Source organism: Prionailurus bengalensis, chromosome B3 (genome assembly GCF_016509475.1).
Source record: "Prionailurus bengalensis isolate Pbe53 chromosome B3, Fcat_Pben_1.1_paternal_pri, whole genome shotgun sequence".
Classification (NCBI taxonomy): Eukaryota; Metazoa; Chordata; class Mammalia; order Carnivora; family Felidae; genus Prionailurus; species Prionailurus bengalensis.
The window spans coordinates 10,061,414-10,082,896 of record NC_057355.1 but is presented as its reverse complement, the minus strand read 5'-3'; the positions used below and the strand labels follow the sequence as shown (position 1 = coordinate 10,082,896).

At 46.6% G+C, this 21,483-nt stretch overlaps 1 protein-coding gene across 22 annotated transcripts in view; it reads left to right on the top strand.

The window, feature by feature from the left end:
- The window catches only part of AKAP13 (A-kinase anchoring protein 13), a 335,560-nt gene that overhangs the window by 127,137 nt on the left and 186,940 nt on the right, over nt 1-21,483 (top strand). For all 22 annotated transcript variants that reach the window (XM_043554751.1, XM_043554750.1, XM_043554737.1 and 19 more), the window contains exons 4-5: nt 12,061-12,357; nt 20,849-21,032. In XM_043554751.1, the coding sequence (XP_043410686.1) occupies nt 12,061-12,357; nt 20,849-21,032 (481 nt within the window). The remainder of the gene's footprint in view (nt 1-12,060; nt 12,358-20,848; nt 21,033-21,483) is intronic.

Genomic DNA, 21,483 nt, shown 5'->3' with positions numbered 1-21,483 from the left:
AACCTCTTTACATGTCTCAGTCCCCCTCTTTTCTAGCCACATCCATCTCTGGGTGTCCTTTAGTGCACTTATCGACTCTGAGTACCCTTACCCTGCTGACCCCAGCGAACCAGAATGGATATTACACTCTGCTGCTTTCTCCTAATTTGATTTAAATCCTCAGAAATCATCCCTGACCCATTTGCATGGGGCCTGGAGTCCTAGTTCCTGCCTTCTCTAGTTTCCACTAACCAACTCTCCCCTCCTGTAAATTGTGGTGTCTGGCACCTCCCGTGTTCCCGGTCAGGCCTACGGGCCCAACCGCCTGTCCCCTTCTCTCTCCAGTTGGACTGCACGGTCTTCTCCTCATTGAGTTCACTCAGGATGATGACAAGAGGTGCCCGAGCACAGCAGAGGTGACAGAGGCTTCGAGTCCCTACAGGACCCTCTTGTACAAGCAGGCCAGGCGGAATGGCAGGCTGCACTCTAACCGTGGACCTTTGATACGGATGCACATTAGCAGTGAGGCCCCGGTTGGTGACTCAGAAGCTCTGTTCACTGTTTAAGCAGAGGGGACTTCTGAATGGAGCCCGTTGCTCTGGTCAGCATGCAGGAGCTCCTCCCGTTCAGCTGCTACATCTGCTGTAGTCATTCGTGGACGTGTAGGGATGGACATCTTGGGGTTTGAGTTGGATTTGAATCTCTTGTTTATATCATGGCATGAATATTTTAGCCTAGAATTAAACTGCCTTAAGTCGGTTTTTAGGGACATCTTAGACTTGTTCCTTACCTCCCTTCAGCTCTCTACTGAGCTATCACCTTCTCAGCGAGGCCTTCCCTGTCCACCTTATAAAAATATATAGCGGCCTCCCCTCTGGACTCCCTCTTGCCCTTCTCTGATTTTTTTTTTTTTTCCCATTGCACTTACCAATTTCTAACATGTATATTTCATTTATGTTACTTATTTTCTTTAAAAAAAATTTTTTTTTTCAACGTTTATTTATTTTTGGGACAGAGAGAGACAGAGCATGAACGGGGGAGGGGCAGAGAGAGAGGGAAACACAGAATCGGAAACAGGCTCCAGGCTCTGAGCCATCAGCCCAGAGCCTGACGCGGGGCTCGAACTCACGGACCGCGAGATCGTGACCTGGCTGAAGTCGGACGCTTAACCGACTGTGCCACCCAGGCGCCCCTATGTTACTTATTTTCTACTTGCCTTTGCTGAAGGCAAAGCTTCATGAGGGTGTGGATTTCTGTTTTGTTGGTGTATGCTAGGAAGGCTGTTAGTAATCCCTACCATTTGCTGGAACCGCTTTTCTACTGTATTTGAATTCATCCCAATTCTTGGAAGCCGCTCTTCTAGAAAGGTTGTGCACACATGTGTACACACACACATACACATGCACACACAACCCCAGCACCCTTTCTTTTGAAAAACGCAAAAGGAGTTTGATCTGGCTTCTTGAACTGAATTCTTGGCTTGAGGGCGGGAGTCAGTGTTCTCTTTCCAGTATCTACCTACGGTGATTTCTGAGCCTCAGTGAGCTGTATTGACAGCCTCAGGTTTCTTGTCTGCTGCGGGCAATGTCAGAGTAGTGAGGATTCTTCATGGAAAGTGTCTGCTTGCTTTGTGCATCCTGGTTACCAGATGCAACAGCGGCTACTGGGAGGGGTGTCTGTGCACCCTTTTTGCTCCTGTGTGGGACCAGCTCCTCTGGGCCTCGTCAGTTGGGTGCACTCTGGGAAGAAAAAGAGCTTTGTGTCTTGTTCTTGCTTTTAATGTCATGTTTCATCCAGATTGCTGGCTCTGATGTTTCTTTGAGTTCTCTGCATGTTTCACTGTCAATGTTTTGTCACATTTTAGTTTTTACTAAAACCAGATGATTGATTGACCTTCAAAAGGCAGCTACTTCTTGATGTTAGTCTCTAACCTTTCATTATTTGGGGATGGAAGAGAGAAAGAAACCTTTCTAACTTGGCTCCTTTAAAAAAGCTCTTTAACTTCAGATACGAAAATTATTTTCCTTTTTTTCTGTTTTTTCACTTTTTTGTTTGTTTTCTAATGAAAGGTTAGAATGAATTGTACATGTGTGTTTAATTATAAATTGTAAAGGCTTAGGGCACCTGGGTGGCTTAGTCGGTTGAGCATCTGACTTCAGCTCAGGTCATGATCTCATGGTTCATGAGTTTGAGCCCTGCATCGGGCTCTGTGCTGACATCTTGGAGCCTGGAGCCTGCTTCAGATTCTGTGTCTTCCTCTCTCTCTGCCCCTCTCCCACTGTGACTGCCTGCCTCTCTCTTTCTGTGTCTCTGTCTCTTTCAGAAATGTAAATAAGTTGTAAAGGCATTAAAAAAAATTTTTTATGTTTATTTTTATTTTTGAGAGCGAGACAGAGCAGGGGCGGGGCAGAGAGAGAGGGAGATACAGAATTCGAAGAGGGCTCCAGGCTCTGAGCTGTCAGCACAGAGCCCAACGCGGGGCTCAAACCCACGAACTGCGAGATCATGACCTGAGCATCCAAAGTTGGATGCTCAACTGACTAAGCCAGGCACCCCAATTGTAAAGGCATTTAAAATTTTTTTTTTTTAATGTTTTATTTATTTTTGAGACAGGGAGAGACAGAGCATGAACGGGGGAGGGTCAGAGAGAGAGGGAGACACAGAATCTGAAACAGGCTCCAGGTTCTGAGCAGTAAGCACAGAGCCCGACGCGGGGCTCGAACTCACGGACCGCGAGATCATGACCTGAGCCAAAGTCGGACGCTTAACTGACTGAGCCACCCAGGCGCCCCTGTAAAGGCATTTTAAAGTAATCTTTTCTTGCCTTACTACCATCAAAAAGCTGTGGACATGATGATTCCCCTTTTTTCGTAAAGTAAATACAGTATAGTAAAAGTAGTAACATCTAAGAGGGCAGTTAGGTGGAGGCTTTGGTTTCTACTTTATTTGCCTTTGAATTGTTTGAATGCTTTACAAGTGAGTGTGTTACAAAAACATATATAGTAATTTTTAATAAAAATATTTTGAAGACTGAAAATAATGCTGTTTCTTTTGAAAGTAAAGCCATCTGAGTGCTTAATTAACACTAGACAAACAGGCTTTATTGTTTATTTTTTAACATATATTTTTTTCTGTTTTTTTTTAAAGTTTTTTAAAATTTATTTTGAGAGAGAGAGAACAGGTGTGAGTGGGGGAGGGCCAGAGACAGAGAGAGAGAGAGAGAGAGAGAGAGAGGAGAGAGAGAGAGGAGAGAGAGAGAGAAAATCCTAAGGAGGCTCCGCTTTGGTGGCACAGAGCCAGACTCGGGGCTCAAACCCACGAACTGTAACATCATGACCTGAGTCGAAACCAAGAGTCGGATGCTTACCCGACTGAGCCACCCAGGCGGCCGCAGACAAGGTTGGTAATAAAATATTACATGCAAAATACGAATTTCTGGTTTAAGAATATAATTTGCTATGAAATACAGCCTGATCTGGAAATACATCTCTAAAGACAAAAGGTATTGCCTTTGTAATAAATGAAAAATATCTCCATTCTTTTTTCTTTGTATGAAACAAATCCAACCCCAAATCCCATCTTAACTAAAAGTTGATTTTCCTTTAGAGATGGAACTGAGGTTTTTCTTTAAAAGTCTTACGCAGGACTGGTTAAGTATTGTAAAGAAATCTGAGTATCCTTGGAAGATAATTCTTGAGGGATATGGAGTACTGTCTAACCGCGTTCATTTTTATTAGTGACATGTTAATTTAGACCAAGCAAACAATGATTTCAGAATAGAAAATGAGCAGGATGTTTAGTGGATGCTGTATATACTGTTTTCCTGAAAGGCTTTGGTGCAGGGTCTCTCATAAAATGAAATCTTTTTTTCACCATGTCTATTTACGTTTAGAATTTGCGGCAAAGTTTCTTACTAGACAGGAAAACTACAAGCATTCACTGACCTAAAATTTGACTCAGCTCTTGTATTTTTCTTTCTCACTCATCAAAGGGAAGGTAGTATATATAGTAAACTTGACATTAAAACAATAAAAAGGAAAAAAATCTATTTGCTGTGATCAGAATTCCTTTCAGGCTTATTAAAAATCAGTGATTATAGCCCAGGTCTTAGTAAGTCGTCCTACACGTAAAACACAGTGTGTCTCTCACTTGTTGTGAACCAAAACCTGTCTCTAGTAGCTGATGTCCAAGGTTGCCAAATCAAATTATACCTTTGGAAAGAAGTTGTAGGCTTTAAACCGGCCTAATTGGAGAGTGCTGGACCCTCCCTCTCTGGCCAAGAAATCTGTAACCTTCTGTTGGACACTTTTTAACAGTCTCCCTCTTCTAAAATGTTCCTGCTATAAGGCTTTCTCTAGACGGGTACAATTCTAAATTTTAAAAAACTTTAAAAAGTTACTGTCCCAATGTTAGTTCAGTATATATAGTTGCTATCCTGGAAAAACAAACAGAACTACTTGAAGGGAAAAAATCTCTGTTGTCTACTGTCCCGGTTGTAATGCTTATGTGGAAGTTGTGTATTTCATCACCTTGGAGCTGTGGACACAGCCCTAGAATCTGCGCCCACATACATTGTGGGGGAGGCAATGTCCCCGCCAAGGAGGTGAAAATTGGTTCCTGGGGGGCAAAAAATCGTACTCTTTATGTAGAAGCACAGACACATGTGTACAAATATATGGTATATCCGTAGCATTAAAGTTTCATTAGATGGCAGGTAAATAGAGAAAAACGTCTACAAAGACTTCAGTGGTGGTGGTGGGGGGGGGGTGGTTACAGTAAATGAAACACTGAGAAATACCGTCTTAGAATAATAGGCTAGGATATGGTAGATCATGATTTTAGCATTAATCAGTCCCTTTCCCCCCAGAACTGTACATGGTGAAATTCCTGCCTGTTTTTTCCCCACTCTGCTAAAATTCTCTTACACCAATTTGCACACCTACCATTTGACCAGCAAACACTAGGAGTCGGTGCCTTGCTTGCTCCACCTCATCCTGAAGACGGAAAATTTCCTTTATCCCTACATAACCGCTTCTTAAACACCTCGCTGCCAAACTGAAATAGTGAAATAGTTTTGTATCTTTCCACCATTGACTGCTTAACGCAGCCGTTCTCTTAGAACATAGAGCGTGCTCCCGGGTGGGACCGGGCTTGGCTGGTCCAGCAAGCCCCTCAGGGTTCCTTTTGGGATGGTTGGTAAAACAAAGTCCCAGTTGTTCCATGCTCAAAAGAGAAGGCCCGGATGGGATGTGGGCCACTTTTAGCTTAATAGGAAATGAAGTAATTCTTGGGTCATGCTTCAGCAGAGTTGTTTATCTGTAGCAATATTTCGTTTCCATGGGTATGGGTGATACGGTGATAAGGAGGCTGCAGGAAGGCTCTCCCAATCTCAGAAGCACACATACCTCCTGATCTGCCAGCTTGAAAAAGGTTGGAATTAGATGCTTTTAAGAGGAGCATTAGCAGTTAATTAGCCTTGTTGCCTCCCAGCTTGGAGCTCCTTACTGTGTTTTTGTTCTGCATTCTCCCTCTTCTGTCTTTTCAGCTCGGCAGAGCCAAAGGCAACTTTTAGTTCCGGGTCTTGCCGCAGAAGCTCTTTGTGGAGTATGGGGAATTTCTTTTCCTGAGTGACCTAAACAGGAACGTTTTTTAATAGCTAAAAAAAACCCAGTAACTACCAGTTTTTCCTGCCTGTCTCAGGGCGGGTGCCTTGTGCGTGGCCATCTCTGATGTTTCTGAACAATCTGGAAGGTTGGCGGTGGTGGGCTTCAGGGTGGAGTGACTACTTCGGGGTGACCTAATGCGTCCGCAGCGTGGGGGGGGGGGGCAGGGCACACCTGATACCGTCTGACCTGGCAGCCCTTCGCCAGCATACTTCCAGACCTCCAGACCGCTGGTTCAGTCCGCCAGGGGCCGACCCCCCCCCCCGCCCCATAATTTACTGTGCGCTTTCCGTCATAAAGGAACTGGACCTGATCATGGGGGTAGATGTAGAAGGCGGTTTTAGAAATGGAATTGAAGGGGCGCCTGGGTGGCTCGGTCGGTTAAGCGTCTGACTTCGGCTCAGGTCATGATCTCGCGGTCCGTGAGTTCGAGCCCCGCGTTGGGCTCTGTGCTGACCGCTCGGAGCCTGGAGCCTGTTTGGGATTCTGTGTCTCCCTGTCTCTCGGACCCTCCCCTGTTCGTGCTCTGTCTCTCTCTGTCTCAAAAATAAACGTTAAAAAAAAAATTAAAAAAAGAAACGGAATTGAAGCTCAGGCCGTGTTTCTTTACCAGTTTGTCGCTCTTCTTCCCCTCTTTAAATTCTCTGGGGTTGCTTCCTTCAGGAGAAGCTTAGTAAATTTCTCAGAACTTCCCTTTTTAAAAAGACTCGTGATTCTTATTTTCCTTCTTTGTTACCAGGAAATTGAGTGGAAGGAGAAAAACATCATGGCAGTAGCTGAAAACCCCACTACTCATCTTTCTGCGGCATCTTTTTTTTTATGTAGAAAGAAGTTAAATTGTGACAATTATATCAAGTTGAAAGTGGTTTCCCATCCCCGTGTCTTTTCAGTGTAGGTGTGGGCATCGTTAATACTTCTATTTTGTGTGCACAAAGGCCCCTGCAGATAGTCGTGTCTCTAGAGCTAATTTATGGCAATAAGATGTTTCGTGTGTGTGTGCGTGTGTGCGTGCATGCATAGCGGGGATTGTTTTATTGCTGGTCTGTATTGTATAAACTTTGTTGGTTTTTAAATGTTTATTTTTGAGAGAGAGTACATGAGTGAGTGGCAGGGGTGGGGTGGGGCAGAATATCTGAAGTGGGCTCTGAGCTGACAGCAGACAGCCTGACACAGGGCTCAAACTCATGAACTGAGATCATGACCTGAGCCAAAGCCGGACACCCAACCGACTGAGCCACCCACGTGCCCCTAACCTTTGTTTTTTAACATGTTAGGGGTTTTTTGCCCCAAATGCTTTATCTGAAAGGCTATAAGGGCTTAAAAAATGAGAGGGGTGCCTGGGTGGCTCAGTCAGTTAAGCGTCCCACTCTTTACTTCGGCTCAGGTCATGATCTCACGGTTCCTGGGTTCGAGCCCCGCATCAGGCTCTGCACTGGCAGCATGCAGCCTGCTTGAGATGTTTTCTCTGCCTCTCCCCTGCTCACGTTCTCCTTCTCTCTGTGTGTCTCAAAATAAAAATAAATAAACTTAAAACAAGTCTTGAGAACCACTGGAGCATAATAGGAAACACTAATGTGAGAGCGTAGCTGGCCAGCCTTGTGCGGTGGGTTTCCAGACAGCAGGGTGAGACGCTTTGTTTTTGGGCGGTAGTGGCTCTCCCAGTGTACTCTTAAGTTATTAATAAAGGCCGATCCAGGACACCCTCAGCCCTCCACTCCTCTTTTACTCCTTGAAAAAGAAGCCTATAATCATACCAAACAAATTGCAGATTTCTGGCACATTTTACTCAGGATGATTCATAGTGTCCTTCAGATTGTGAGTTCATGTCTGAAGGGAAAATGTCAAGCGAACAATCAGATAGTTGCTCCTGGGTTTCTGTTTCATGGCCTTTTCTGATGTTCTGCCTCCCCTGAGACACGCTTTTATTTTACACAAAAATGTGTACGCACGGCTGCCAGTAGTTCACCCATCCACCCACCACCTTCCAACAGATTTCTTCCGCCAAAGCAGCAGAAAGTTGCCAGTAAACACGTGTGTGCGCACACGCACACTCGTGGACTGCCTTCTGGGTCTCCCCAGCCTCTGCCAGCCGAGCAAACCAGTGGTTTAGCAGTTCCAGTTAGATTTCTGAACACTTTGCCCTTGTGTGCTTCCACAGTTCTGAGTGAGGTTGTCGCTTCACCGTGGCTTTTTTGCACTCAGGCAAACCCTCTTCTGTGGGCATGAGAGTGCGTGCGTGTGTGTGTGTGTGTGTGTGTGTGTGTAGTTGAAGGCCGGGAACATGGTGTGAACTCTGTGTCTGGACAGAAGGAGCGTTTACGGGGCGGTGGACGCTATTTAGCGTCTGTGGCGTTGTAACTCCCTTTCTGGTTCAGGCTTGGATTTCTCACCCTGGCACAGGCTTGAGGAAGGAAACCGGTAAGAACAAATAAGGATTGTTCATCTGGGTAGTGTCTATTAAGTTAGTATAAGATCACTTGTAAGCAAGATTAAGTTTTGAAGGCAGAATTCAGTTTGGATCCCAAATCATTCACATTTTCGTCATTGAACTTTGAAACTTGTGATTTTAGTGTTTATTGGCAGTTATTCATATGTACCTCAAGGGGCTGTGAGGAGTGTATAGATTAGCTTAATCCTGGATATGTCGAAAATGCTATAATTATTGGTGAGGTTCATGAATGAGAACCACACTGTTCTTTAAAGTAATTCTCCCGACTGAAATACGTAGTGTTACATCTATCTTATTTAATTGAAAATGAATCTAGGTTAGGTATGATGTCATTTTGGGTTGGTTATGGTATTGAAGAATTTGAGAAAACTCTTCTAAATTATAGCTCTTTGCTTATAAGACCAAGAGACTGTCTAGATTTTTAAAGTTTACTTATTTATTTTGAGAGACAGAGCATGAGTGGGGGAGGGGCAGAGAGAGAGAGAGAGAGAGCAGGAGAGAGAGAATCCCATGCAGGCTCCATACTCAGCATAGAGCCCAACATGGGGCTCAGTCTCATAACTCTGAGATCGTGACCTGAGCCGAAATCAAGGGTTGGACACTTAGCCCACTGAGCCACTCAGGCGCCCTGAAGACTGTCTAGATTTAATAGTATTAAAGACATTGTCATTTACCTCAGGACACATAGCTAAAAAGTAAGGAAAATAGGTTTGAACCCAGGTCTGTGCTGCCACTAAGCATCCAGATGTGATCAAATTAATATCCTCTCGAAACTGTAATTTCCATCCCTTGAACTTAACTTCTGCTTCCATTTTTATGGTTTTCAAACTCTTCTCTCTTCTTGGAATCTCTTGCTAACTTTCTCTGCCTGTCCACCTTCCATCCACCTGTTAACATCTACAGGCCATAACTCTGGGGAAACCTTGGGGCCTGTAGGGGCCACTCCCTCGTGCTGTGAATGAAGAAGTTGAGGTCTGGAGAAGCAGAGGTGATCTGAGGTCACACGGCTTAAGATTGTCTCTGGCGTTTTTATTCCTTTCCTGCTGATTCTTCCATGGTACCCTTCCAGTCTTGTACTCAGAAACTTGGGAGAAGGGGCAGACTCTAGAGCCAGAAAGTGGGCTCAAATTCTAATTCTGCCACCGAGGAGCTTTATAACCTTGGCCAGATTACTTAATATTTTTGTGCCTTGGTTTCTGCATCTGGTCAGTGGGTATAATAATAGTATCTACCACATAGGGTTGCTATGAGGAGTACGTGAACTGTTACTTGGAAAGCACAGAGAAGACAGTCGAGCACATAGCAAGTATTGTAGAAGTGTCTGTTAGGTAAGAGAAGATGGGCACCGGCCATCCGGGTGCTGAGGGCTCTACTGGAGGACCCCGGGCTTGCAGAGCCGAGAGCGGGGTACCTGTCCAAAAGGTCCTTCCGAACGGCCGCCTCCTTTGTGAAGTCTTCCTGCTCTTGCCCACGCGAAACGTGTTGTTCCTCTCCTACCAGTTGCACTGTGCGAGTGTCTTCCAGAACCCGCGCCCTTCAGACTTCCTTTGCAGTTCCCTGCCACATGTTTGATTCCCCTTATAGACTGCACACCTCTGGAGGGGCTGACACCCTCACCTTACTCGTGTCCACCTCGTAACCACAGTGCCCTGGGCTCGGGGCATCGCCAGCTGTTGGATGCGCTGGAACCGTTGGAAAGATACGCTTTCCGCCAGAAAATTCCCCAAACCTCCTACCTGAGTCAGTGGACTTGTTTCTGTTGACATTGTTGTTTTATATCGTTAGGTTGGCTGCTCTTCAAAGAAAGGTTTTTTTTTTTTTCTGATTTTCATTTCATATGTTGAATGTATAGATTCAGCATATGTATTGAATTGAAATACACATGTGGGTGTCCACACACACACGGGTGTGCACACACACACGCACACATCCCCAGGCAGACGATTCTCCTGTTTCCTATGGCCTTGGTATAAAGAATTCAGCTCGGAAGGCAGCAGGTGTACCTGGTGGAGTTTTGTGTTTATGTGGACACTGATCTCAGCGGCTAATGCGCCTGCTATTCTTGCTTAGCCATGATACAGGCCTGTCATTCAAGTATCCGGCTCCTCACAGGCGGGGACAAACTCTTGCATCAGATATAATAGGCCACATCCCTTGGCATCAGATTTGAATAATGGATTCTGCTTCTTAATATCTGTGTGACCTTGGTCAGATTGTTTCTTGAAATCTTGTTTTTGTCATCTGTCACATGAGGATAGTACATCCCTCATAAACTTGTCATGTAGAGAAAATGCCGTGTCTGGTGCCTGGCGTAGAGTAGGTACTTGGTTCGTGAAACTTGTTACCGCCCTAAAATTACACAGCAGTGAGAGATTTCTTTAGTCATGAGGTTAAAGGGCTTAAGGAGGCCCCTGCGGAGTAGTATGTGGAAAATCAATTTACTTATTATTCTCATTGTTCACATGGGAAAAACAATTACTGTTTTCTCTCTTTTTTTTCTTCATGTTTATTTATTTTTGAGAGAGAGGGAGAGAGAGCACATGAATGGGGGAAGGTCAGAGAAAGGGAGACACAGAATCTGAAGCAGGTTCCAGGCTCTGAGCTGTCAGCACAGAGCCCAACGCGGGGCTCAAACTCACGAGCTCTGAGATCGTGACCTGAGCCAAAGTCGGATGCTTAACTGACTGAGCCCCCCAGGTGCCCCGACTGTTTTCTCCTTCAAAAGCAGCAGAAAGCTTAGTTCTGTGCACATCTGAAGCCTCTACTGGTCCGTGGCCACAGTGTGGAAAGTCACACCTGTGGACCGAGTGGAGGGCTTCCCTTGGCTTTGCTCCCACTGTGGAAAAGCAGTGCGTGTGAGAGGCTGCAGGGACACTGTGGGTGTGCAGGTGCCTGTGGTTGGTCAGGAGAAGCACAAGGTGGCATCACTCATGGAGCAGAAACACCTGACTCCATTTTCATTTCCGTTTTTCTCATAAGAAAGACATTTTAGGGGAGAAAAATGATAATGTTAGGAGCGTACTTCTTGCCAGTGGAGATCAGTGTTTGGACGTTGAGGGAAAACAGTGTGTTTCAGTGATTATATTCTGCGTGTCGTACATACTTAATTCTGTGAGGCTGAAAGTCCAGCAGAGAGTCTGATTCTCCAGGAGGGCCTTACCCACAGAAACAGTGTGGTCAGACCTCTCTGATCTTGCTGGAGCTGAGCGCTCTGGGGTGGCGTGTCTGTGGCAGCTCATGAGGTCTGGACGGTGGGCACCAGTCTCTGGCGTGCTTCTTGCCCTGAGCTGGGCTTCTGGCCACAGCATTGCATCATCCCTGTGTGAACCAGGCGATTTGGTTGATGTCATTACAGTACAGGGAAGAGTGTATCTGAGAGAAGTTACTTCGTAGGCCCTGAAGTGCTAATAATAGTGAAATGAGATCAAGTTGTTTTGTACTTTTCAAAGTGCTCCATCATTTGACTGATTGTGTTGTGGTGGTAATAGGGCAAGCGCTGGGGAATGTGTGAAATTCCTCCCATGTAGCCTCCTGCGCGGCTTTCTCCCTGTTGCGTTTCCAGATCTACTTGCATTCGGTTGGTATCAGACCTGCTTGGCCTCGTAAGATCCTTCAGCTTTCGTCCTTTCCTCTGTTCAAGTCGACCAGCCATAATTCAGAACATACCGAGATCCTCAGTGACTGTTCAGTGCCCGACATTATGCTCTAGGGGGTACATCTAGGGTACAGAGCTGTTTGCTGGTGGTAAGGAAATTGACTGATAGTTGCAAATAACAGTTCACAAAACGAGCCAGAAATGGAGCGTACAGGAGTTTGGAAGATTGCTGTCAGAGCCCCGAGGAAGGAGGCGTTTCTTTTAGGAAGGAGAACTTGGGTCTCGTGCAGGAGGAGCAGAGAGGACCCAGCGGTGTCTTCCTTGCAGTGGGAAGGCTCTCATACTGTCTTCTCTGCCACACGTGTTTTCTTCAGGTCACGACTGCTGTGAGACCGTGCGGGTGCAGCTGTGTGCTTCCAAGGACGGCCTTCCCGTGTTCGTGGTGGCCGAGCAAGACTTCCGGTTCGTCCAGGATGAGGCGTACGACGCAGCCCAGTTCCTGGCCGCCAGCGCCGGCAACCAGCAGGCCCTGAACTTCACCCGTTTCCTCGACCGGTCAGGACCCCCGTCTGGGGATGTGAATTCCCTTGATGAGAAGGTTGCCCTGGCATTCAGACACCTGAAGCTGCCAGCGGAGTGGAATGTGCTGGGGACAGATCAGACGTCTCATGGTAAGAACTTAAACACACCAAGAACACAGACACATTTGGGAAGACTGAGGGTCTTAATGGCGGCTGCTTCCCTACAGTCATTGCCCTCAAGCCTTCCACAGCGGCTGGATGCGTCCTGCAGTTGTGGCCTTGAGGGCGTCTCTTCTCCCTCCATCCTTCAGTGGAGCCGGTAAACCTGTTCTTGCAGAGAAATGCCCTGAGCGGGCCGGAGCTTTACTGTGGCTGTTTTCAGTTCCCATTTACAGCAGGGGTGGCACGAGGGTGACCTTGCTGCAGGTCTGGGGTCCATGTGTGTTCTGCATGGAGAAAGTGACCCATCCTTCGCAAGGACCGTAGCAGAATAACTTCTTGTCATCCTTTGGGTATTTAATTACTAAAGACAGGGTTTTCATTTATTGTCTCCTGACGTTTTCTAGAGACTCTGTGGAGTTGGAGGAAAGAAAAGATGGGGGATTGGGGCGGGGGCTAGGGCGGAGCACCAGAGCTGTCTGGGCTTCTTTATCCAGAGCAATTTACCTCTTAACTTCTTTCATCTACTGGCTCTCCGTAGAAGAGTTCATTGAAGGAAGGGCTCCACTTTTTAAAAAAGCTCTGATGTAGTAACTGTGCACGTTCCTCTTACTCAGACGGGTTTCCCTGCAGAATCATCATGTGGTGGTGCATGGCATCTACCAGATGTCATGATTTTACGTACGTATTTATTTAAAATTTTTTTAAACATTTATTTATTTTTGAAAGAGAGAGAGAGAGCATGCAATTTGGGGAGGGGCAGAGAGAGGGGGACAGAGGATCCAAAGCAGGCTCCAGGCTCCAGGCTTTGTCAGCACAAAGCCCAGTGTGGGGTTCAAACTCAGGAACTGCGAGATCATGACCTCAGGTGAAATCAAGAGTCAGCTGCTTAGCTGACTGAGCCACCCGGGCGCCCCTGTGTACACATTTAGATGAAACAGTATATGCTTGGGGTCCAATAAACATCACCCTCGTTCCCTCCTGAGTTCACATCAAGTTGGGAAGGTTTAGGAGTTCTGCAGCTAGAGATCACAGTGTGTGTGTGCTTTGCTACTGATCAAGGCTGTCTTGGATTACCGATCTGCCAGGAGGGTTTCCTTATCTTTCTACTTTCTCTCTGAAAGAGCTGGACGATCACAGGACTGCCCCTCAGTGGCCACCCAGCTCTGATTATCGTATTATGTAGGGTGAGCAGACCAGAAGTCACCCTCCCTGCCAGTGAGCAGAGCCTGAGCCATACCGCCCAGCGGGTTCTGGTTCAGGGCCCTGCCCAGTGCCTGCTCCCACACACTCACTCGCCAGATAACGTGTATTCTCCCTCCCTCTGGAGAGGTATTTGCCGGCTTCTGTTCTCTTCCGTCCTGTGACCGGCTGCAGCAGTGGTGTCCCTTATTGTCAGGGGCTTACTGTCCGCATACTGCCAGTGCAGGCCTGCCTCAGGAAGACAAAAAAGAAAGCTCATGCCCTCAAAAACCAAATCAAGGAAGAAAGCATTTATCCTTTGCTTTTGCTTTTTCTAATTGGTATATTGACCAAGGAGCCTCTGCACTGCTAAGATCTAAAGATCAGAATGTTTGCCATCATATGGAGCATGAGCACCTTTTCAGAAACCTCATCTTGAGGCCTCAACACCTCTAGCCCCTGCTGTTCTGTATCTGTGTGGGAGTTCTGCTTGGCCATTTACAGATCAGTATCGGGATGGGATTGCATTAGTTATTTGTGGGGCTTAATGGTGTTTTTATCGTTTGGTTTTGTCTTATTTAAAGAAGTTACAGGAATTGGAGAGTTTGTTCATATTATCATGATTTTTTAAAAAGAACTGTTAGAAAAAGCACAGTCTGAAACTTGAGGCCTGTCACTTCCCCTCTCTGGACCTTAGCTTCCTTGTCTTTGATAGGGAACTGGCCAGCTTTAATATTTTTGTGGACTTGCCATGTGCTTCTTCAGTTTCTGTTGCACAAAATTGCTTAACAGTGCTAGCAAAGGCTAAATCAAGTTTGAACACTTAGGGAAGTGCATTAAAACTGCAATAAGGTACCATTACACACCCATTAGAAAGGATAAAATTAAAAATCCTGGCAAATTAAAAAGCTGGCAAGGGTTTAGAACATCTCATACGTTGCTCGTGGCAATGCAAAATGATATAGCTGCCCTAGAAACTAGTTCGGCAGTCCAATGTACATTTACTATATGACTCAGCAATTCCACATTTGGCTACTTACCCTTGAGAATGAAAACTTACATTTACTCAAAAAAGTCTTCGCACAGATATACCTATGGCAGCGTTATTTATAATCCCTCAAAACTTCAGAGAACCCAGATTTCCCTCATTAGGTGAGTATATAAACCAATAGTGATACATCCATATAGTGGAACACTACTTAGCAACAAAAAGGGGGGTATAAAATAAAAAAAAAAATAAAGGGGGCAAATTGTTGGGAGATCAGATGCAACAACCTGAACATATTTTGCTAAGTAAAACAAATCCATTTCCAAAGGTCGCTTATGGGGTGATTCTACTTTTAGGATATTCTGAAAAGGGCAAAATTACAGAGACAGAAAATAGATCAGTAGCTGCCAGGGGCTAGGAGTGGGGATAGGTCTGACTGCAAACGAGTGTCATGAGGGAATTCTTTGGCTGTTGGAATGGTTTTATATCTTGGTGTGGTGGTAGTTATAAGAATCTATGCGTGTGTTCCAACTCAGAAAACTGTATGCCTCCCCCCAAAAAAGTGAATTTCATTATACATAAATTACAAGTAATTCAAAGAACATAAGAAATTGAATAAGTTAGATACATACTTTGCAAGGTGAAATGCATGCAAGGAACCTGATAGACCTGCCTTTAAGTCAACAACTGGGATCAGGAACCTGATTTCAAGTGCTGGATTCACATTCTGCAGCTGGAGTTCAATTCATTGTGGATTAGAATCTACAAATCCTGGGTGCTCTAAGGGCTGTGTAGCATGAGTTAAGAGGTACCTGCTTGCTGCTGAGGGACGGATGTAAAGGAACATTGTGCTCACGTGAATGAATCACAAAGGTTCTTAAAAGAAGAAGGTGCGAAGCCAGCTTGTCCCCTGGGAGAATAAGGTAAATAGGGCCCCTTGTTATGTAACAGGACTACTTGCTGTTGAAAGCCAGGATATTTACAAGTTGTTCAGCCTGATATTTGAACAAAGGGGTCATGTAAGATCCCCTCCCACTCCTTGTTCAGACACCGTGCTTTTTAACTTTTTTCAGGTCAGTGACTCCTTTGAAAATAGCTTGGGTTTCTCCTCCGGAAGAAGAGCATTTAGATGTGTACCTGAAGCAGTTTACATGAGTTCGGGGCTTCTTGGTCTCCCTGCACAGCAGGCATGAGCATGGTGTGGAGAACTCTTGGCTGTAGACTTGATGCTGTGAAATGCGACGCGCACGGGCAGTGGACTCCCGTTAGTTAACATCCTGGCTTCACTGCAAAAATTCGTGCAAAATACTTCATCTCTGCCTCCCCGTTTCTTTACCTGTAACACGGAGGAAGATCTATGGGGAGAGCGTGTATTGGCTTGTAAGCGACTCATGTTGAATTTAGCATGACCAATACCTGGTGACCTTTTAGAGACAGAACATCGAGGGGCCCCGTGGGGCACAATAACGTGACCTATCGAAGGCCACCACAGGACAGCTCCAGAAAGAAAGGTTCTTTGAAGGAGAATGAGACTTAGTTTTGCTTTTGCTTCTTTCTTTTTTTTTTTTTTGAATTTAATTTTGTTTTTATTTTACTTATTTTGAGAGAGAGTGAGAGTATGAACAGGGGAGGGGCAGAGAGAGAGAATCTGAAGCAGGCTCCGCGCACTCAGCACAGTCAGACGCTTAACCAACCGAGCCGCCCAGGCACCCCAGCTTTTACTGATTTCTCAAGTTCATCTCCCTTTCAGGCATGAGCATAGGGGAGTTTGTCCATTTTAGTTCTCCTGTCCCTGGTTGCATACAGCAACTTCCACACTGTACCTTTGGCCTTAGCTCTGCCTTAAACTCGAGTGACAAGGACGCGTTTGGGTGGAGGGGGAATGGTGGGGTTAGGAGATCTTCCGTCTGAGTTGCCAAGTCTCAGTTCCTGTCTCGGCTCTTCAGTGCCTCGTTGGTTAATGGGCGTGGTGAATGGAGGTGGTTTTCATCCGGAGGACCCTCCCAGCCTGACCCCAGGCTGCACAGGGGGGGCTGCTGAAACTAGCTCTGAAGAATGGGAGGAGAACCACTCTGGGGAAAATCTTGGGGGAAATCTTCGTCCTTACTTAGTCACAGGATTGTATCACTAAATGAAAACATCTGATCATCTTTGCGGGTGGGAATCTGGATGGAGAGAAGGATTAGGCAGGTTTTAAAAAAAGACTGCACGGGACCACCTGAGGGTTCTCCATTCTCTAGATCTGATGTTAGTCACCAGAACCTCAGCCTTCACTGTCCGGTGTCTCAGCTCCCACAGCCTCTGAACAGCTTTATCATAGCTGCTAAAAGAGACAATAAAAATTTTAAAAGACCACTAAGGGATTTTTTTTTCTTGGCAGAGGGTTAACACCTGTTGACTCCAGGACAGGCGGTTCCTCGTGGCAGGACTTTTGGCTCTGGCAGTTTTGTTGCCTCTCAAAGCTTGATTCAGTGACAAGGTTACAGTGTCGTTTTTGTAAAAGCCCGTCTCTCACACTGGCCTTCTGTTTCCTTCCCTGTGGAGTGTGGACTTCCAGCCCCTGCATCGTGCTGCAGTTTACTGAAGAGGCAGCACAGAACATCAGAAAAGACTGGGGATTCGGGTTCTCATAGATACGGATTCAGAGTACTGTGAGCAGAGCCTTCAGGTGGATTGATGGGGAAGGAAAAATACAGTGCAGTCTTGGATCACTATATTGTTCCCCGAATCTGGAACATTTTGCTTCGTGGGAAAATCTGACCGTGTGAAAAAGTCGCACCGTGGCTGAACGCGTACTAGGCCCACCAGCTTTCTCTGCAGATCAGAGGAAATGGGTGTGGGAGGGGATTCCAGCAAATGTAAGTAGATAGCAAGAGGGACTGAAGACCTTTTCTACTACCTTCTCTGTGGGTACACGCTGGACCTCCATAGGGATTTTTCCATCTGAGCATGGTTAAACGGGAAAGCCAGCCATCCGGCCTGTGGTGCATTAAGTGAATTAACAGCCTAAAGGAACCGGAGAAGCATCATGAATATCCAGATGGAAGGCTCCCGGAGTATAGTTTTCTTTAAGAAGCCAAAGAAGAATTTAGAAGAGAGTTCCCATTTGTTCTTTAAAAGCTCAAAGAGGGCAGACCTATTACGAAATTAGAGAAGGAAGCAGCACAGAGAAAATAAGTTGAGAGAGTATCTACTTCTATGCCGGAAGCCCCTCGATCAGGGTTCCACCACAGAATCAGAACCGGTGGGAGAAGTATCCAGTTAAGATTTATTGTAGGGCGTGGCTTACATGATTGTGGGGGCTCTGTTAAGCAAGCCCAAGATTCGTTAGGGCAGGAATAGAGGAGAAGATCTTGGACAAGCTCAAACCCACTGCGATGAGCCAAAGCTGTCATCCTCAGTGAATCAGGAAGGGGAGATCTGGAGCAGGATGGAACCCCACGAACACAGGCTGAGGCCGACCTCCGGGGGACACTTCAGCCCTGCTTTTAAAGCCTTCCAGCTGATTCAGTTAGACCAACCCAGATTATCCAGGATAATCTTCCTTATTAAATCAACTGATTAGGGGCTTTAATTACATCTGCAAAAAGCCATCACAGTGAGGGCAAAGACGGAAAAGGGAGTTGGTTGAAAAGACACAGGGACATCCAGAACCGCATAGCATAATTAAATTCAAATTGGGGACAAAGGACTCTGTTGACCTCACAGGAAATGCAGTTAAGGATCTGAAAAGCAAAGTTGAGTAACTCTCAAGAGTACAGAAGACAAGGACAAAGGATCATGAGAGGCAAAAAATACAGAATAGTAGAGAATAGAGATGGATCCTGAATTGTACATGCTCTGGGGTTGAAGCTTAGACGAAAGGAATGAGAACAGTAACAAAAGATAAGTTGGGTAAAAATTTTTATCTATTGGAGGAAAACACGAAAAGGTGATTTTGTAGACCACACCCTTAGCTCGCTTGCGTGGTGGCTGGGTTTTTACAAAAAGAGGGTGGAGTAATGGAGAGGATAAGTGGTTCCTAGACTCGACAGAGGAATTTTCAAATCTTGCTGATTCTCTTGGGCAAGTTGTTAATCTGTCTTTGTCTGTAAACTGAGGATAACGAGACCTCACGGGGTTATCGTGAGGGTGAAAGGCATTCATACACAATGTACTTAGCCCAGAGCACGGCACCTTGTGGGTCCTGACCACGTGATACACCTCTTGTTGATTCCAGAAAGGGGCAACCTACAGGTACACGTGGCACCCGCTGCTTAGGACCTTAGGATGGGATCCGGGGAGCTGGAGCAGGTGCGTGGCTTTGTTGTTGGGACTTGGAGATACTGAACTGCCTCAGCACATCAGGCATCAGAAAGGATGAGGGTGTAGTATCGCCCAGCAAGGCCAGGTGAACCAGTCTCTAAAAAGTCACATAGTTCCTGGTCGATGCCTTATTAGCTCTTTGGTTTTGACCAGGACAGCAGAGTGCTTGTGAACTGCTGTGAGGCACAAGTCAGGTGGTGATATTTGAGCTTCTGTGAAGGTTCTTTTTGCCCTTGTGTCTGGGCCTGCCACCTGCTCTGAGGTGTTGATTATCACCTGCACATGCAGGTTTCTTCTGCGGTAATGAACTCTTTCCAGCCACGTGCCTCTGCTGAACACTCTATGAATTCTTGAATCAGTATGTGTAGTTCTGTAGGAAAAACGTAAAATATGAAAGATGGCTTTTGCATCTAAGAAAATTTACTTGGCAGTAGGGAGACTCGATTAATATGCATGGGACATTGGAAACCAGAGAGGTTCAGTGTAAAATCACAGGTTCAAAGACTGGTCATTCTTTTTTTTTTTTTTTCAAGTTTTTTTATTAAGAAATATTTTTTTTAATGTTTACTTATTTTTGAGAGAGAGTAAGAGCAGGGGAGGGGCAGAGAGAGAGGGAGACACAGAATCTGGAGCAGGCTCCAGGCTCTGAGCTGTCAGCACAGAGCCCCACGTGGGGCTCAAACTCACAAACCATGCGATCATGACCTGAGCCAAAGTCGGACGCTTAAGCCAGGTGCCTCAAAGACAGTTCATTCTTAACTGCTCTTCACTTAAGGAGCATGGAGGTCTTCAGGGTCAGGAGAAAACACTGGGGTCCAAGGAGTCTGGGAATGCCTGTGGGGAAGTCAAGACCTGAGGGAGCCATGGAAAATGAGTAGAAGAGGGCAGGCACAACTCGTGGGCACCATTCACACCCCAGGGCCTGAGTGGTGCCCCCTGGAGGTGAGTGTCGCGCAGCCCATGGGGTGGTGGCCCTAGCTCTCCTCCCAGGCTGTGCACAGGAGACCTGAGGAGGAGAGAGTGTTGTGTTAGTGAACCCGGAATGTAACCTGAAGTCCAGAAGGAGAGAGCAGAGGAAGGGAAGGAAGCTAGCACTGAGGATTTCGTGTGGTCAGTCTCTGTCCCGCGTTCCTCCACCTCTGCCCTTTTGTTACGGCCACCCTGGGGGCCAGGTGAAGGCGGGGGTGCAGAGATGAAGCTGACACAGGTTACACGGATGTGTAACACATCCGATGTGTGACACAGTCACACAGATGGCAGATGGCCATCTGGCAGAGGGCAGTTTGAACCCGGATTTGCTGGACTCCAGAGCCTTCCTCATCCTCCCACCTTCGACGTGACTCACTGTACCCGAGAGGAGCCTTTGCTTCAAGTGCAGGAAGCCCGAGCGCGTTTCTGAACTTGCTAGCACATTATCCGAGAATGAGTCTTTCTTATTATGCCTGGAGATGCATTTCTTTCTTTCATTAAACACAACAAAACAAAGCTGGCAGTGCCTGCAATTTGATTTGCCCTTAATGTGGGGGAATAAAAAGACCTGTGTGTACTTAACAAGCAGAACCTGTTTTTAGTGTTTAGCCAGCTCCCGTCTGGGTGTTTTTTCCTTTAAGTAACTGCACCTCCTGGTACACCCATCTAAGCCCCAACAGCTGTTCCCCCTCTTGGGTCCCCGTGTTGTGAGGCGGCACTTTCTCTCTCTCGTTTAAGGAAAGAAACCACACGTGTTAAGTTACCCGTATAAATTGATTGCACGAACGTGTTCAGTCAGAACATAGAAATGGCCTGCTTCTCCTGGAGACTTTGCCTGTCACACTGTTTTCCGGCTTCGTTCCGTCTTCCTTGAGAGCTGGTTGTACCCGGCTGCGATGACACCGTGTACGTTGTGGTTTGACTTTAGGATCCTAGGTCTTTGGAGGCTGTGGTGTTCACGCAACTCGTCTTTCTTTTCATTTGCTTTGTGTGTTCACGTTCTCCCCGCTGATTCTCATTTGCTCCCCCCACGCACAGACGGCGGCCCCCGGGAGACGTTGATGCATTTTGCCGTGCGGCTGGGCCTGCTGAGGTTGACGTGGTTCCTGCTGCAGAAGCCCGGTGGCCGCGGGGCCCTCAGCATCCACAACCAGGAAGGGGCGACACCTGTGAGCCTGGCCCTGGAGCGGGGCTATCACCAGCTGCACCAGCTTCTAACCGAGTAAGTTCTCCCCGCTTCCTTCCCCTCCGCACCAGCCCCGCCCCCCCGTGTACGGCAGGGCCGCCCACTTGGCATCTCCCCTCGACTCTGCCACGAATGAAACCCTCAGCTCCGGGCCTGGCCTTCTGCTGGAGGCTCTTCAGCTCGCTCCTGCTAACCGCCTCACTGCCTGAGAGAGAACAGACGTAAGTGGTCTCAGCGTTTTCTCTCCCTGCCTCCCTGCCTCCCTGCTTCTCGCCTCTTCGGTTTCACTGAAAACGCCGAGTGGGTCTCATCTGTGGGCTGGCATTCCGTTACTGTGTATGTAGTTGATCCCAGTTTAGTACAAGAAGAAAGTTGTCTCCCATACGTTTCTTTCTGTTATGTCTTCAAGACTCGGAAGAGTTCATTAGAAACAAGTATTTTAATTGCATAAGTGCACGCAGAAAATATGCTGAACCACGGAGTTTTG